Raw genomic sequence first — 18,460 nt, forward strand, 5'->3', positions numbered from 1 at the left:
AATAATACAAAAGAAAACAAGTTTATATTCATTTTTAAAAAACACAATACTAACGTTTTAACTTAGGAAGAGTTCAGACATCAATATTTGGTGCAATTTCCCTGCAAGGGTGGTATTCCTATAGTGGTTCAGGCTGCAGGACTGCCAAACGACTAAAGAAACGTTATCAGCAAGATTATAAAACTTTGCATTTCTTGTCTATTACCACCCACTGCTACTTAGACCAATGGCGGAAATAAGCGCAGTTATAATATGTGGGAGAGCGTTGCTATAGTGTGACGATATTGTATTGCAACTAGTTAGCACATCATTTGTAATTGAAAGGGTTTAATGACAATATCTGATTAATGGTTACAAAATAGATATATGAGATGATAAAAACTTATACCATTAATCGTACCCAGCATATATGTAAAATGTTACCCGAGGGATAGAAAGAGAGAGAGAAGGTGTAGAGAAAGAGACAAAGAGAAGGCAAAAAAAGAGTGCCCCAAGAAAGGCACCCAAAAGGAAAAGAAGAGCCAGAGCAAAGAAGAGCCAGCGAAAAAGAAGAGTCCAGAGCAGTTACAATCTTCTTTTATCCCTTCCTTGACCATGTGACTGAAACCCAAATGTGAGACATTCAAACTAACCAATCGGATACTTACAACTTCCCCCACCCGTACTTAAAGGTGTGTTAATTAGACCCCTGATGTTCACACATCTTGGCCTACAGGTCTCGATCACAATCAACACCTTGTTGTCTTTAGGAATTCCAAATGGCCCTTGGTAAGAGGGGGTTGAAGCAGTAAGGCTAATTTCTTTGTTCATTTTCAAATATCTTTGATTATTTTCAATTTTACAACCCTGATTTTCAATCACAGCTTTCATGGCCACAAAATTCAAGCAGCTTGGCTTTATTTAATGGCTGGTGACCCTCTTGCTTACATTCCAGAGGTTTTCAGTGGGGTTCAGGTCTGGAGATTGTGATGGCCATGACAGGGTCTTGATCTGGTGGTCCTCCATCCCTACCTTAATTGGCCTGCTGTGTGGATTGGAGCATTGTCCTGCGGGAAAAAAACATTGAACATTGTCAGAGCAGAATGACGCATGTCTTCTTTCTTGAGCTTGTACATGACTTGAGTTATGCATCCTTCGCAAAGAAGTATCTGCCCGATTCTAACCTTACTGATGAACCAGATCACCAATCCTCTACCAAATTACACAGTGGGTGCGAGAGACTGTGGGTTGTTGTAGGCCTCTCCAGGTCTCTTTTGAAACATTAGAGGACCAGGTGTTGGGCAAAGCTGAAAACTGGACTCATCAGAGAAGATCAGAATCAGGCAGATCTGTCTTTGTACAAAGTTATCCTGGAAGAAAACATGCTTCCTCCTGCTCTAACAATGTTCCCGCAGGACAATGCTTCAATCCACACAGCCAGAAGGTGTGAATGGAGGAACACCATGGCCATCACAATCTCCAGACCTGAACCCCAAACCTCTGGAATGTAAGCAAGAAGGTCACCAGCCATTAAATAAATAAAGTTTTCGGGAGGAGTGGCATAAAGTCGCTTAAAAGTTGTTTAAAAATTAATAGAAACTTGTTTTCTTTTGCATTTATTCAAGGTTTGAAAACATGGCATATTTTGACCAGTTGTCATTTTCTGCAAATAAATGCTCAAAATGACAATATTTTTATTTGAAATTAGGAAGAAATGTTGTCATTAGTTTGTAGAATAAATAATGTTTTTTTTTTTGTTTTTTTTTTACTCAGATACATAAATCCAGAGAAACTGCTATTTTTGTAATGGTCTCTTAATCCCCCTCTTAATAAAAAATCATGGACATTTACCAAAATAAAATGCCAAACGCATTAATGCCATGCACTCACATTCACATCCATCCATCACTCCATCTACTCCTCTCTCCCTCAGTTATACATTTGTCTTCATGCAAAATCTAGTGATGAGAAAAAAATAATGTTTTGTAAAATTAACATTTTCAGTTGTTTCTGCTCAAAGAGATTTTGGGAACTATACGGTTATAATCCGGACCACACCTATTTGGGTAGGGTGGGTAGGGGTTAGGTTAACCGTATAGTACATTTACGTGTGGTCACGTGTGGTCCGGATAACCGTATATAGTACCAGATTTTGTCCTAATTTATACATTTTAGTTCTTAGAAACAACATTTTTACAAATAGACATACATTTATTTTATTATTAGCCCTTTTTAAACCAAATATTTAGCTGTCTGACGAGCATCACAATTATTTGCAATTTTAGTCTACATGATGTAGCCTACTGTAGGTGACTGGATTTTTTTTTTTTTTTTTTCACCATAAATGAGAGTGACGCACCGGCGGCGGCGCATCATCTTCATCATCACACGGCACCGGCGCTCGTAGAGGAGGGACCACAGACAGACATTCTGCTCAGCATCCTAATAACCATCAACACTGAGCACTGGATTTTACCGAGACTTTACATGGAGCTGGACATCACACTGGTAATATTGCAGTTATTACTTTGCAAAATAGATGGTGTCAAGTCATTTATCGTTTGTGTAGCTGTAGTCTACTTCGCTCGACGGTAAAGCATGAATTTGTATCTCCGGTAAAATGTAACATGTTTTAAAACGGCCTCGATCACGTCCGTGATGCTGATGAGTTCATAATAATTAATTCTCTCAGCATCGCCCATTTTGTCGTTTACTCGCATAACGTGTAAACACGAGGTTTTATAAACACGTTTTGCGTGTTTACTCTGCAGGCAATTAGGCTTCCGCAGATTTCAGATTTGTTCATAAGGAACAGGGGTCAGTGGGTTGTGTCTCAAACCTAGTAAAGCTGCCGGTCTAGACAGCATTTTGCATGCAGCAAGATTTTTTTCAGCTGTCCTGTACCGCAACCTATGATGCCCAAAAATGTTGCACACGCCTATGATGCTCAAAATGTTGTAGGCAGCTCGTACACAGACAGAGATTTACCCTTAAATGTTTTTGTTTTTTTGTAAGGATACAGTGTTAAAAAGGGGGTCCCTGCAAATTCTTGGACCAGGAGACTAAAATATGCCAGGAAAAACATCTTGATATAAAAAGTAACATGGCAGAATGTTGATTTACTAAATGTTATTTTCGTAAAATTAAAAGAAAAGTTAAAATAAAATAAAATGAAATGAAAATAAAAATATTTTGAAGAAACAAAACATTGGAGTTAGTATATCAGTAAACTAATTCTATGTTTAATTTTCAATTCAATTAATTTTATGTTCCTGCCCTTTAAAGGGTTAAACAGGGAGGGAGAATATCAGCGCTCTGTCTAGTGTTATTGCATTATTGGATCAGCATCCTGTGTTTACACTAATATCATATGGATGAAAACGGCTGACTGACCTTTTCGTCACTTCTATTTGGGTTATTCCTTTATGCATATATTACGGAACATAAAAAGTTGCGTAAGGCAATTGTCATGAGCCTGTGGATGTGATGTTTGGAAAAAGAGGCCGATAGATTTTGCCCTGAGGCTGAGGGAGAGAGTGATGCTGACAAGTGATGCTATTGGTATTGGCATACTCATCTTCATTCTTGATCCAGATGCTAGAACCATTGTAAAAGATGTTTAGATGTGGAAACATGTTTTATTCAAGTCACAAATATATGACTCAATCAACCAGAATCCATTAGGAAACACTATCAGAAGTAATTAAGGGTAAGGTCAAATAAAAATAGCAAATAGCCTACCATGCAATATAATTAACATGACATAGAGTGAATAGGCATGCGTACAAATATCTCTTCAATTCCAGTAGTTTTAACAGCCTTTGATATTCAACAACAAACAATATAGCAAGCTTATCTCCTCACTTTTTTTTTTTTCTTTTTTTCTGGAAACCTCACATCACATCCACAATAATAATAGTTTTCTAAAGTATGGATTATTTATTGATAACAATTTTTACAAACATCTTTTGTCACAAAACGTTCTGTATTTTTTCGAGCTTTTACCCCCCTTTTTCCTCTCACCAAAGCTGTTATAGACTCAAAATCATTCTATAGAAATCATACTGTGTATTGAATCATTTTATCACTATAAATAAATGTCTAGAAATAAAAATTAAAAATGTAATAAAATTAGCATATTTATTTACAGATGCGTTTTCTTGAAAGTTAACAATTGTTGTGATGTGACCTTGTTTCTAATAAAGGGAGAGCACAGCCGGCAGGATTAATCCAACATGCGCTTAAATGAAGATTAATTTCATAATTACTTATGCACAGCACTCTAATCTGAAAGCTTAAGATGTTGGTAAACACTTCGAGTTTAACACCCTCGCAGTTGCCAAGGCCAAGAGGTCATAATATATGAAATGGCAGATTTAACAGACTTACTGGAGTCTGAATATTGTCTGTTATGGTTCCATAATGTAAACTCAGGTAGTAGATATTTCACAAGAACCAAATGCCTTTGACCTTTTCCACTGAAGTTATTATGTTTCAGGTCTCTCATCGATTTAATCTAATTATAGGACATTCGATTGCATGGGATCGGGATGGGTGTAATATTGTTACAAATCATTTTGCTTCTAGAGATTCAGCCAAGATTATGGATTTTCGGTTTAAGTCGGTTTAGGAGTTGTCAGTTACTGATGGGGTGAACCACATCTGTGAAGGTTAAGTGAATTTTTGATAGATAATTTATAGACTATAATTTAAGTCATAAACTGGTAATGCAATGCACATAAATTAATATAAGTAGAAGCTCTCATTGCTTGTGAAAGAGGCTTTTTACTATGCATGAGCATTTGCATTTGTTCTGCATCTCTCTCAAAATTGAAAATAAACACTGTCAGTCACATTCTGCCATAGAGGTCAGTCATAGTGCGGAGTCAGCCTTCTGTGTGCTGGTCAGCATCTCTCTATACGCTGCTACGCTACCACCTCCGTCCATCTGCTTCCCGAGTACATGGCTATTTGGACCTACACTTATCCCATTCCACAGAAAATCTATATAGTTTCTGCTAGAGAATTTATCAATTAATGTCATAAATAAAAATGAACACATTGATTTTTAGGGTACATAGCATGCACTAGTGGCAAAATGAAACACTTCACCTATCGTCGTTGTCGGGCGAAAACCTGGTATCTTTCAGGAAATGAAAATAAAATAAATATAAGTCAAGCTCAAATGGAGTTATGAGTTTTTTTTTTACCAGCGAATTCCGGATAATTTTGGACATAGCCTAAGCCTACGTGTTTTATCCGTCATTAAAGAGCACAGTAAGTGCATCGCATTAAGTTTTCATCAACTTAAAGATTATAAAGTTTACTGTGGCTATGTGGGCACTCAGTTTTTTCTGTCATTTAGCCAAAATCTCATGTTATTAAATCTGAAGTGCCAAACACAGGCTACTTAAGACAGTATTGGCTTGACTCAATGACAAATGCTAGACTAAGACACTCTTCTCTGTACCTAAACCACACAAAACATTAGCCTTTATAATATTCTGGTTGCTTACAATCCTGGAATTGACAGTGGGGGAAAAATCGTAAACACTATTCGAATATGATGCTATTAGTATTTAGTATGATGTTATTTCGGAATGTCTTGAAAAGCAGAAAGTCTTAATGGACTTTGAACAACAATTAGTTAAAGGGAGGCAACATCATGGCTGTAGATCTAAGACCCCCCCTCTGTAAATTACTGGGGAAATGTGTGTCTGACTCTGAAATAAAACTATGTAAAACAAATCACAGAGGCTAGGTAATAGTTTTAATGTTTTAATGTTACTTCTTTATTCGTCAGTGGTGCTCTCTCATATTTATCTTTATTGAAACAATAGCACCAACAATATGCATTCAATTTCCATATGAAATATATCTGCATAGTGCAGCAACATGCACTTCTCAAGGTCACAGCTTGTATTGACAGTCAGATCAGGTTTTACTGCTTGAGTTGCTGCTTGTTCCTTGTAGTGTGTCAGTAGGTTGTTTTGCCTTTCTGGTGACTCATTTGACTCTTTTAGCATGATTTTTTCATGAGAATTTGTCATTGACTCATACATTAACAACAGCTTCCAGACTACCTCAGTTGTGTGGAAGCCTCTGTATTGACTGAGCAGTGTAATCCACAATCAGCTCTTTGAGGAAAAAAAAATGGTTACATGTCTTGAATGAAAGTTTGATGGTATGCTTATATTGTATTTAGTACAATTTATTCACATTCTCATCAAATTTACCATGTGACTTTACATATGCTTTTGTGAAATTAAAATGTATGGCCATCCATAAATTAGTGAAAGTGTATTGAATGGATAAGATAAAGTAATGACTGTAACCAGTAGGGGTGTAACGGTACACAAAAATCACGGTTCGGTACGTACCTCGGTTTTAAAGTCACGGTTCGGTTTATTTTCGGTACAGTAAGGGAAAGAAATGCAAACATTAAACTGCAGGTTGTTTATTACTATAAACTTTTTTTAACAATTTGTTTACACTTTTTTAAACACTTTTTAATAAAATATAATAAAATAGATATAAAATTTAAAAAAAGAATAAGAAATAAAATAATTTCTGCAAAGTTCTCCACTAAATAAAATACTCTCAGTCTCAAACCAATATCACATAATAAAATATAATGAAAAATATAAATAACTATGATTACAGTGCAGCATTACCAATCCCAGCTTGTAGGCCTGCTCATATTTAAAAATTAAGGCTGGGAATCGATAAAAAAAAAGAACCAATTTGCTGTAATTAATTGCAATTCCTCCAAGCTTGTAATCATCAATAATTAAACTTATAATCACCTATTTAAATGAAACATGGGGAAAAAAGGAACAGAAAATAGCCCTATATTAAAATAATATTAAGCATAAATATATCAATGTATTATTATTTTTCAATAATCAATCAACATAATCAATTTAAGATTTTTTTTCCCACTTTTTTAATAATTATCAAAATAAAATATAGTCCAAAGCTATAGTAGCCTACGAAGCTATTATTACCAGAGCATGTGATCAGAGCAGGTCATTTTACCATTGTTGCCAGCATGACTATACCAGCTCAGCAAACAGAAGTGTACTACTGAGAAATTTCACCTTATTTGAGCGGACTTTGCTTTTCCAGTGCGTGATCTGTACATGATTGGAGTGTTTGGGCCGTTAACGACAGAGCAGAACGCGCAGCGCAAACACGGACTCGAACATTGAGCAGAGAGCGCAGCGGGCCGCGCGCGCGCGGAACGGAGAGTGCGGCGGCGCACACGGAGCGGAAAAGCTTTTTTTCGCCCTGCAGTTGATTTCATTGGTTTAGGTTACAGTGACGACGGATAAAACTTTGTTAGAATCATAGATATTAGAATCAGCTGCAGGGCGGGATTTGCGCTGAACGCGGAGACTTCCGCCACTTAATATGTTCGTGTGGAAACACGAAAATGTACCTATGTTCCGCACACAAAATATTGCATTCAGTCATTCGGTACACACGTGCACCGAACCGAAAGCCCTGTACCGAAACGGTTCGGTACGAATACACGTACCGTTACACCCCTAGTAACCAGATATATACTAAATTACCCTTAATTTAACATACGCATGTAATAAACGGCCACAATAAGGTCTCTTTGTGCAGTTACAGCCTTAGTAACCGTCACTTGGTTTTGATTGACAATGTTCCTGATTTGATTTGCTTTCATGTGATCCGGTCAGGGTGCTGAGATGACCAACAGTGACTGACCCAGTTTTACACAGTATATTATGACCAGTGTAGTTGCTAAAATTCTTATGGGTGTGCCCATTCTCATCCTTGAGGTTTCTGTGGTATGAATATGTATGAAATGGTTATTTACAGCTGCTGCAGAGACTGAAGATAAATGCTGCATTACAGCATCACTGGTTGAAAGCAGTAGACGAATAGCAATCTGTAAGGTAAATGGATAAGGTTTGCCATTCTTGACTACAAAATAATGCTTTTTAGTAGAGGCAGATCTTCTCAAAGGGGTTTCGGGCTGACAAATCAACTGGCACAATGCTAGAGGACAGATTCTCTCTCTCTCCATCCACAACTCCCTCTGCCTCTGCATGTCCTACACATTTTATGAGGTTTAAAAAACAAAGACAATTCCTAATGTATCCTTATCCCTTGTTCTTTGCAGGCAGTGGCTATCTAAGGATAGTCCATCCAGAAAGCACAATGAAAAAACCTGCACTCCTACATTATTGAAGGACAGGAGTGCCTTCACAGATATCATGACTCCTGGAGACCTTCTGGAAAAGTATCATAATAATTAATGTCTTCTCTCTTGAAAGCTATGGACTGAGACGTTGCCTTCTTGGCGTGAGACATATTTCACATTTGTGAGTACACTTTTGTGTAAGGCTGCATTAATCCTTCATCTTGTCTTTTCTAATCTCTAGACTGAGTTCATAGGCGTTTGGAGGCAGGTAGATTTTCTAGTGAAAAGCTTTTGAAAGGATTAATATCTGAAATCTCTCTGAAAATGTCACAGGGGATCAGGCATACAGGTTATGTGACAGATTTGCTGTCCGGGGTGATTTCTCACAGGTTGGACGTCTATAAATGCAGAGTTCTCTTATTCCCACCCTCTTAAAAATGAAAGAAAAAAAGACTTTAACCAAACACCATATATTTCTGCATGCATATTATGATTGACATTTTTACAAATCATATTTTAAATGTTGTCTTTTGAACCCCACTATATATACACATCACATTATAGAAATGCACATTTGTGAGATGCATTTCTACACAAAACAACACCTTTTTTTAAATAAAAGATAATATCTGGGGTAAAAAGACTTGTCCTACTTTCAGAGTTTCAGTTGCTGCTGGATGTATGCGGTAGATGGTGCCGTATCCCTAGAGGCCGTTACTCTCTGGACCATTAATTGAAATTAATTTTAGATTTGCTCATGTAGCGGGAAGATTCTCACTGAATGCATGAGAAGAAGATTGATGGGTTTAATATAGGTTAATTGAATCTCTTGTGAAGCTTTTGCGGTTTGAGATTATGTCAGTTCTGCAGAATTTTTCTGAAATGCACATTTTCAAATGACATTTTGTAATCTTAGTGAAAATATGCCTTTTCAACTGAAGTCAATTGTCAGTTTTTTAATTTATTATCGGACACTCACAAATATTTTTGGTTGTTTGTTGTGTTCTCTCTTTATTTGTAGCCATGATGGTCCTGTTTCTAGTTTCAGCAGCTCTCATTTCAAACAGTTCCTCTCGTGGAAACCTGACAACAGGTATATCATCTCCAGATGTTTTTTTTATTTTAATTTTTTACTCAAAATGATTTATCAACAAGCCCACAGCCCCACATCTGTGTACACAGAATTGGAATGCTTGGAATTGGAAAGCTTCACATTTTAAAATATGAAGATTATTTCAGCTGCCAGTTAGTCAATTTTTGACAAATTGAATCCAGTTTAAATCCCTTTCCTTCTTAAAACAAGTCTGCAGATTTTGCCTAAAATGCCTATGGAAAATCTCACCTCACTCAGTTGTCTTTCTTTTTCACTGTTCAGAGTCTCCAGCGCCTCAGGGCCCACATGTCTTAGCCTCGGGCCTCGTCACCTCTTTCCTTCTTGTCATCTTTCTTCTCCTCATCGCCTACGTTTTGAGGTAAGAAAATACACACCCCCAAAAGCATTATTTTTGAAACAAAAAAACACATTATACAGTATGTGCAGAGATACAATGAAATGTATATGAGTGAACAGCTCTTTACTTGACCCCTACTGTACCCAGCTCTAGTCTTGTCTACAGTGTAGCCAATAGCATAACTTCCTGCTACTATACGTCCAGTCCTTCATTAAACCTCTCACATCAGCTAGTACAACTACTTGTTTGTAGGCACACCTGTTCTCTCTACATGAAAAGTGCTTATTTGTCCAAGCTAGGAAGATTCATTTCCTCTAGGTCTTCTCTACAGTGCATACTTTCAAGCCTATCCTATAGTATACACTACTGTTCAAAAGTTTGGGGTCAGTAAGATTATTTTTTGTAGGAAATGAATACTTTTAAGGACGCATTAAATTCCATTTAAAAGTTACAGTAAAATACATTTATAATGTTACAAAAAAAGTCTATTTCAAATATGATATTCCTTTGAACTTTCTAATCATTAAAGAATTCTGAAAAAAAAATGCACAAAATATTCAGCAGCACAACTGTTTTCAACATTGATAATATTAAGAAATGTTTCTTAAACAGCAAATCAGCATATTAGAATGATTTCTGAAGGATCATGTGACTGAAGAAATTCAGCTCTGCCATCACAGCAATAAATTACATTTTAAAATACATGAAAGTCGAAAACAGTTCTTTTAAATTGAAATATTTCACAAAATTAACGTTTTTACTATATTTTTTATCAAATAAATGCAGCCTAGGTGAGCATAAGAACATAAAAAAAATCTTACCAGCCCCACACTTTTGAATGGTAGTACACTATACAGTAGTATAATACAGTAGTCAACATTTGAATTGGATCAGAAAAGTTCATCAAAGTTGTCCTAAGACAAGAAAACGGGTATTGTTCAAAATGAATGTATAACTTTGATGAAAGGTTTTGATCCACTTCAGATGTTGACTACTATATATTAACATGATTTGTATCCAACATTGCAAACATATTTGATATCTTATAGGGTATATCTTTAATACCCTCAATCTTAAATATTTTGTAATATATATTATGAATAAAGAAGTAAATGTAACATTAAAATATGTTATATATTATTTTATATTACTCACGCTATTTGTTAAAGGTGAAGTGTATATTTCTGGCACTCCAAACGGAATTGCAAAAATAATAATGACCAGTTTTCAGTTTTCTCCGTCTGCCATTGGTTGGTCCAACAGATAGCCCCGCCCCAAACTCACATCATTGATTGAGATCAAACAAACAGAGAAATGTTTTGAAAGACAGAACCATACAGCCACAGTGTTTACACTTTTTAAGGGAATCAGCCTGCAAATGGCTTTATTATAGTTGACTCGTCGCTATCTTTTCAGTCGCGGGAGAAAAGAAGAAAAAAAAACCATTTCACTTTTAAGTGTGCGTGTGTGTTTATGACCCTGCCGAGCTGCTCCAGCAGCAGCCGCATGTGTAGTGAAATGTGAAAGCAGTTGTGATGGTGTGTCAGCAAGTCATTCTCTCTCAGCTGCTCTGAGGAATCAGAGAACCAAACAATCTCCCATGAGAAAGAACTTTAGATTTTGGTGTGTATTGTGAACTTTCAGCCATTTTTACATTTTTGTTTTATCTGTCTGTAAATGTCTTACTTCAAAATGTCTCAGGTTTAGAGAGCAAAGGAAGGATCTTGTCGCTTCGGTTGACAAGAAGATGCCAAATGGCTTTTTGGAAGATCAAGGTAAGTTTTGATCTGTCTGATTTTTTTGTTGCCAATTTGTCTGTGTATTAAGCCTATATTTTTAAAACACCATTTTTAGAACTTGGCGTCTGCTTTGAGAGATATAAACAGTAACAGTGACAGTAAGAAAATGTCTCTCTTCCACCTTGTATATTTTTCTTCTTCTCTCTCTCTGTCAGAACAAACGGTGGTGCTCCTTCCCAGATCACCCTTTCCATCAAAGCGTTATTTTCCCATCCCACTGGACTCCCTGGAGGAAGAGTTTCGCCTACGCATGGCAGATGATGGCAAACTGTTCAGAGAGGAATTTAATGTAAGATCTTAGACAAACACAGACTTTATCATTCTCCACATGCACGCCCACTCGATATTGTTTCCTTATACTTGAGTATTGTTTCTTTCTTCCGCTGCTTCTCTTTTACAGTCTTTGCCTTGCGGTTTTGGCTGTGGTACCTTTGAAGAGGCAAGTAGAGAGGAGAACAGAGAAAAGAACAGATATCCCAATATTCTGCCCTGTAAGTGTCCCTCACTCTTTCATAGACACACTTGCAAATTTTCCAAACACTGTGGAAGAGCTTGTTTTGAGTCATTTTTTTGTGTCAACACAATACAATAGTAACTGTTAGGATTTGGATGGAGAAAGTTGGTCCTAGGGTTTAATAAAACACATCTGTATATTTCCTTCACAGATGACCACTCAAGAGTGCTACTTTCACATATAGATGGATATATGGGCTCAGATTACATAAATGCCTCTTATATAGATGTGAGTACTTTCTCAGTATTTTTGAAATAATATTGTAGGTCCTAATTAAATTACTTTTAGTATATAAAATATTGATATTATGCATATATTACATTATATCTTGACCTATAGTATATTAAAATATTTTTTGGGTTTTGAGTCTCATGTTTAATTAATTTACCTTTCCCATAGGGTTACAGAGAAAAAAGCAAATTTATTGCAGCTCAAGGTATGCAATTTTTCCCCCTCTTCCCAGTTGTAATTACAAAAAATTACCAGGTAATTTAATCGATTGAATGTAATCTCTCTCCCCTTTATTGAGCTTTGCTTCATCTCCCATTTGAATTTCAATATTTTATGTTTAGGCCCAAAACCAGAGACAGTGGGAGATTTCTGGAGAATGGTTTGGGAGCAGAAATCTGCCACTATAGTCATGTTGACCAACACAAGAGAGAGAAAAGAGGTAAGAGAAGATATCACAAAGTCACACCAGACAGACTTTATGAGAGTTTAACAAGTAAACAGTAGTACAGAAGATCTAGGCCTTATTCAAAAACTCATATAAAAAGGGTCCATATAACAAAGAAATTCAAAACATGCCCATTGTTGCCCAGTATTTTGCAAAAATCTATGGTTTGTATGTGTGAAATGCAGGAAAAATGCTATCAGTACTGGCCTGAGCAGGGCTGCTGGATCTACGGCTGTGTGAGGGTGGCAATGGAAGATGTCACAGTGTTGGTGGACTACACAATCAGGAAGTTCTGTGTGCAGCATGTGAGTGGCCATTTCCCTCAGAGACACTACGGCATCATTTTGCAGATGCTCTGTATACTATGCTCATATACTAGTACACAAATTCTTTTGACATGCCATTTAGTAGCCCGGAATATTTTACACTCATGTGGAATCAGTAAGGCCACAACTGACTATTTGCTATTTTACTTTGTGCTGTTTGTAAGTTATTTGAATGCAAGCTGGTGTGATTTTGCAGCATGCTGCTGATGGTTGCAGACCTCCAAGGTTGGTCACTCAGCTGCACTTCACCAGCTGGCCTGATTTTGGTGTACCCCTCTCCCCTATTGGCATGCTGAAGTTCCTCAAGAAAGTCAAGAGTGTCAACCCTTCCCATGCTGGACCAATCATAGTGCACTGTAGGTAAGACTGTGGGCTATTCTTAAAATATATGCGCATACAGACTTAAGAAAAGGAATGTATATAATACAGGGTTCCCACGGGTCCTTGAAATCCTTGAAAGTTTGTGAATCTGAAAAAAACAAAATTCAAGACCCTGGAAAGTTTTTAAAAATAAACATTCATAGATACAGGTCCTTGAAAGTGCTTGAATTTATTTTGTGCAAGAAGTTTCCTGGAAAAAAATCCATATTTTTCCCTTCGTGTCCGCTAATGTGTTATTTCACCAACACTACATGGCCTATGCACACTAGCTTGCTTGATTTACGTTAGTTACGCGCATTACGTTAATTGTTTCCCGTGTGAGGTACTTTGTGTTGTACGTTGCCATGGCGTTCACGCAGGCACGAAACTACTATGATGGTACCTCAACATTTCACAGACACACTGTGAAACATTGCAAAAATAGGCTGAAACGATGTAACCTTGCTCTCACTTGAAATGTGTCCCCACATTAAGTCCTTGAATTTGAGGGTATTGGACCTGGAAAGTCCTTGAAAGGTCCTTGAATTTGAAATTAACCAAGGTGTGGGAACCCTGATAATAGAAATGTGTTACAAATTACAAACGGAGCCGTCTGCTCTTTAATCGCTCTCGCGGTACTTTAATGTGACATTGATCGGCCTGCATAGTGCCGCTTCAAGTCAAAGATACCTATAATTGAATTAAAAATATTAAATATATATAATATATTAATATAAATATATACAAATATTTAAGCAGACCATCTCAATTACGTCATTTTCAGTGCTTCATGGGACTCTCTGTTTGGTGGAGGGTTTATTCCAGAATCATAAGCATCTGCTGTTAAACAATTCGTTTTTTAAAATAATGTATACTGTTAGCTTTAACAAAAGCATGTACCATCAATTAACAACCTCAGAAAACACTGTAGGTCTGCCTTTAAAGGTTTACATCCAATAATTCAATCAAATAAATTCAATATGGAGAAAATGAATGGAATTTTTACTTCAGGACCCTGACTGTTGCACTCTATTGGGGTGTATTTCAGTATGCTAGAGATTTCAGTACTATTTATTGGGCAAAACACATTTAAAACCCTGAACATTTCAACTATAACAAACAGTCTGAAATGCAAAGTATGTAGAAACAACCAGCAACGCAGATGTCTTGAGGCTCAGCTGTTCATGCAGGGTTGTTAACACCTCAGCCAGAACAGACTTTCTCAAGTGTGAAAAGGCCCTTTTTGCGGTGAAACGTCAAACTGTAACGTTTTCAGGTCTAATACACTATACAGCAAGAATCTGCAATATTCACGCAATTGATCCCACATTTAATTGAACTGAGATAATTATCTATCCCAAGATATTAATACAAATGGAAAGACCATTCAATTTTGACTACATTATCCCTCATTTAATGCCCTACTTTACATCTCACGACTCATTTTCTCTCTGTGTAGTGCTGGGGTTGGCAGGACTGGGACGTTCACTGTGATTGATGCGATGATGGATATGATGCACGCTGAAGGGAGGTTGGACGTGTTCGGCTTTGTGTCCAGAATAAGAAAGCAGCGCTGTCAGCTCATTCAAACAGATGTAAAGGACTTTCCGCAGTCTCTCTGCTGTGTTTGACTCATCATTTCAGCAGTGAATGGCCCCTGATATTCCTTTCTCTCGCCCACAGATGCAGTATTCGTTCATTTACCAGGCACTTTTGGAGCATTACCTGTTTGGTGACACTGAGCTAGACATCGCTTCATTGGAGGGCCATCTCCACAAACTCCACAACACACACACACACATGGACCGAGTGGGTCTGGAGGAAGAATTCAGAGTAAGAAGCACGTCAGTTAAAGGGTTTGCTAAGCAAAAGTACAGAAAGACAAAAGTGAATAGCTTTGAAAGAACAGTGTGTTCTTTCTAACATGTCTTTTTATTTGGAATCTCCTCAGAAACTGACTAATGTCCGCATAATGAAGGAGAACATGAGAACCGGAAATCTGCCTGCTAACATGAGAAAGAACAGAGTACTGCAGATCATCCCATGTGAGAAAATATATACAGATTTATAATTTTAGCTTCTTTCTTTCTTTCTTCATTTATTTTCTTTAATCATTAAAATCATTATCCTGTTTTTTTGTTTTTTTTACCAGATGACTTCAACAGGGTAATATTATCAATGAAAAGAGGGCAAGAATTCACAGACTACATTAATGCATCTTTCATAGATGTAAGTATATATTATTATAATATAATATTACTTGATGTGCACTACAAATCTATTATGCATTGCCAATATCAAGTGCAGACTAGTGTGTACTACAAATCTGACATGCACTGCAAAACTAATGTGCATCTATTAAAAGATATGTAGATTGACTTTTTAATATTAAAATAATCATTTTAATTATAATCATAATAATCAAATAGTCATTTTGCACACATACAGGCTATTTGTTCAGTTCTCGTTTTGCATATGCATTTTAATAAATATATTTAAAATCATTAAAAACATTGGCAAATGTACCCATAACACTGTGCTTTACCATTGCAGGGTTATAGGCAAAAGGATTACTTTATAGCAACTCAGGCACCTTTGGCTCACACTGTGCAGGACTTCTGGCGCATGGTATGGGAAAGGAAGTGCCACTCTCTTGTCATGCTGACTGAGCTGAAAGAGAGAGAACAGGTACAGTTTAATGGTTTATATTTGACTTTTTTATATTTATATTTTAATTGACATAAAGAAATGGTGCAGTTACTCTTCCATGTCTGAAGCATTCATGCATTCACTTCCTTTCCAACAACTCTCCCTCCAGGAGAAGTGTGTACATTACTGGCCAGCAGAGGGCAGCGTTTCATTTGGAGAGTATGTACTGGAGCTGAAGAGAGACACACTTTGTGAGACTTTCAGCATTCGAGACATGCTGCTGTCATATGCATCAGTGAGTTAAACGTGCAGTGAATTTGACCATTTTATGGTCCATCATACGCTTCACTTACATTAGGAGCTTCCTTTTTTGTGCTAAATTTGTTGACCATGCTGAAGCTGAATTGGGCTGTTTGCAGGAGAAGCAGAAACGTCTAGTCAGACAGTTCCACTTCCATGGATGGCCAGAGATTGGAATCCCGTCAGACGGAAAGGGAATGATTGACATAATTGCTGCAGTGCAAAAACAACAACAGCAATCTGGAAACAACCCGATAGTGGTGCATTGCAGGTACACACACTCTTTATCTCTCCTTCACTTAAACACACACACAGACACGTTGGGTTTCCATGTTTTATGAGGGACTTTCCATAGACATAATTATTTTTATATTGGATAAACTGTACATTCTATCCTCTAACCCTACCTCTAAACACAACCCTCACAGAAAACTCTATGCATTTTTACATTTTTAAAACAACACCATTGAGTATGATTTATAAGCTATTTAACTCGTTGAGACAAAAAATGTCTGCACATGGTCAAAGATTTTTGGTATTACTATCCTTGAGGGGCCTTTGAGGGGAGGATTTGGTCCCCATAGGGTTTACCAGGACCACACACACAGAGAGTCTTACATATTGTTCAAAAGCAAATTTGTTTGTATAAATTGTTATATAAGTCTGTAAAACCTATCATAAAAAGTATGTATTTTTCATTATGACATAAGTGCTGGCGCTGGTCGGACCGGAACCTTCATTGCCCTCAGTAACATCTTAGAGCGGGTCAAAGCCGAAGGGTTACTGGATGTATTTCAGACCGTGAAGAGTTTACGCACTCAGAGACCACATATGGTCCAAACTGTGGTAAGAATGTTAAACACTATACATAATTCATATAGATCTCATGGCTTCACTAATATATTACAGTATGGAAATTTTAGATCTGATGGCTTTCACTATTGTATTACAATATGGAAAATAGTATTATAATAAAATAATACAGAATGAGTAGGTTTTGACTTTTGACTGTCAGATCATTGTGTGATTTATGATATAATGTATTTTCATTTGTCTTCTCAGGAACAATATGACTACTGCTACAGAGTTGTGCAAGATTTTGTTGACATCTACTCTGACTATGCTAATTTCAAATGAGTGCAGCTTATCAACACACATTTATATTACTGAAGAAAGAAAAAAAAAACTGAAGAAAAACATTATTATTACTGTGGATTAGTGACACTCCATGCACTTGACATTTCCTATTCTTGCTATTTATATGCAGTTAAGGTAATCTTTTGGATATATATCCACAGACTCCAGTGGCTTAACCATGTCATTTGCATTAAGTTTTTGTTATGTTTGTGTAGTATTCTGTATGAAGAAAGCTTTTTTTCTTTTAATATGACCATAATATTTGTACATGAACATCTTTTTTTGTTTACTACAAAATTATTTTTATTTAAAAAGAAAACTGTTCACAACTGAAATGTAAAGCATTCCATTCTCAGTATTTGTTCCTTCCTTCTATTTATCCCCCAGCTTGCTTCCCAGAAAAAAATCTGCATGGTTATTTGTGTGTACTAGTGTACTAAAAGTAATTAGGATACTTCCAAATTTGAATTTTATGGCAATTCTTGGCCAGGCTCTGATTTGCATAAGCCCTGATAAGTCACTTGTTCCATATACATGCTCTTCACCTTTCACGTCACCTTCATAACCTGAGATGTCCAGCGACTTGATGAAACTTTAGCAGGCTTTAAAGTTTCTGTGATGACAATGCTGTTTATTACTAGGACTTTTCAAGCCAATCAAATAATAAAGAAGCTAAAGCTGTGACAGATACAGATGTGGATTAAAGCATAAAGCACTCAAAGGAAATAATAAATCCATAATGATATTTGGTTGTGAAATTAATACATGTCATAAGGGTTTAGTGAAACCTGTGAAACAACAAAGGAATGGTTTCCTTTCATATAGCTTCCTGATTTTTTGAACAAGGTCGAGTAGAAAAGCTCTTCTGTACTGTCAATGCAGTGTTCTTGAAACAGGGTGATAAATTATGAAGAAAATGAGGAAAGATGTTTGCCTTAATCCTGAATAACACCATTTTCTGCAATAAAACATTTCAGTCAATACTTGTGACTGTGTGCGCAAATGTTCTGTCTATTCATTTTACTATAAAAATGCAATATAAGTAGTTTTTAATAGTTGCATTCTAGTTTTGCACACTATTTTGTTAGTGCAT

At 36.6% G+C, this 18,460-nt stretch overlaps 1 protein-coding gene across 1 annotated transcript; it reads left to right on the plus strand.

Annotated features, from left to right (window-relative positions):
- Nucleotides 1-2,365: 2,365 nt before the first annotated feature.
- ptpreb (protein tyrosine phosphatase receptor type Eb) lies at nucleotides 2,366-18,367 on the plus strand. Its single transcript, XM_079852869.1, has 21 exons — nucleotides 2,366-2,487; nucleotides 8,135-8,336; nucleotides 9,177-9,248; nucleotides 9,531-9,627; nucleotides 11,308-11,381; nucleotides 11,561-11,694; nucleotides 11,806-11,896; nucleotides 12,071-12,147; nucleotides 12,319-12,355; nucleotides 12,492-12,589; nucleotides 12,781-12,900; nucleotides 13,118-13,281; nucleotides 14,741-14,876; nucleotides 14,965-15,114; nucleotides 15,233-15,326; nucleotides 15,434-15,510; nucleotides 15,835-15,969; nucleotides 16,100-16,225; nucleotides 16,350-16,501; nucleotides 16,941-17,076; nucleotides 17,293-18,367. The coding sequence occupies exons 3-21, from the start codon at nucleotides 9,179-9,181 to the stop codon at nucleotides 17,365-17,367; spliced, it is 2,043 nt and encodes a 680-aa protein (XP_079708995.1). The 5' UTR covers nucleotides 2,366-2,487; nucleotides 8,135-8,336; nucleotides 9,177-9,178; the 3' UTR covers nucleotides 17,368-18,367.
- The last annotated feature ends 93 nt before the right edge of the window (nucleotides 18,368-18,460 follow it).

The sequence above is a fragment of the Squalius cephalus genome (genome assembly GCF_949319135.1).
Source record: "Squalius cephalus genome assembly, chromosome: 20".
In the NCBI taxonomy this organism is placed as follows: domain Eukaryota; kingdom Metazoa; phylum Chordata; class Actinopteri; order Cypriniformes; family Leuciscidae; genus Squalius; species Squalius cephalus.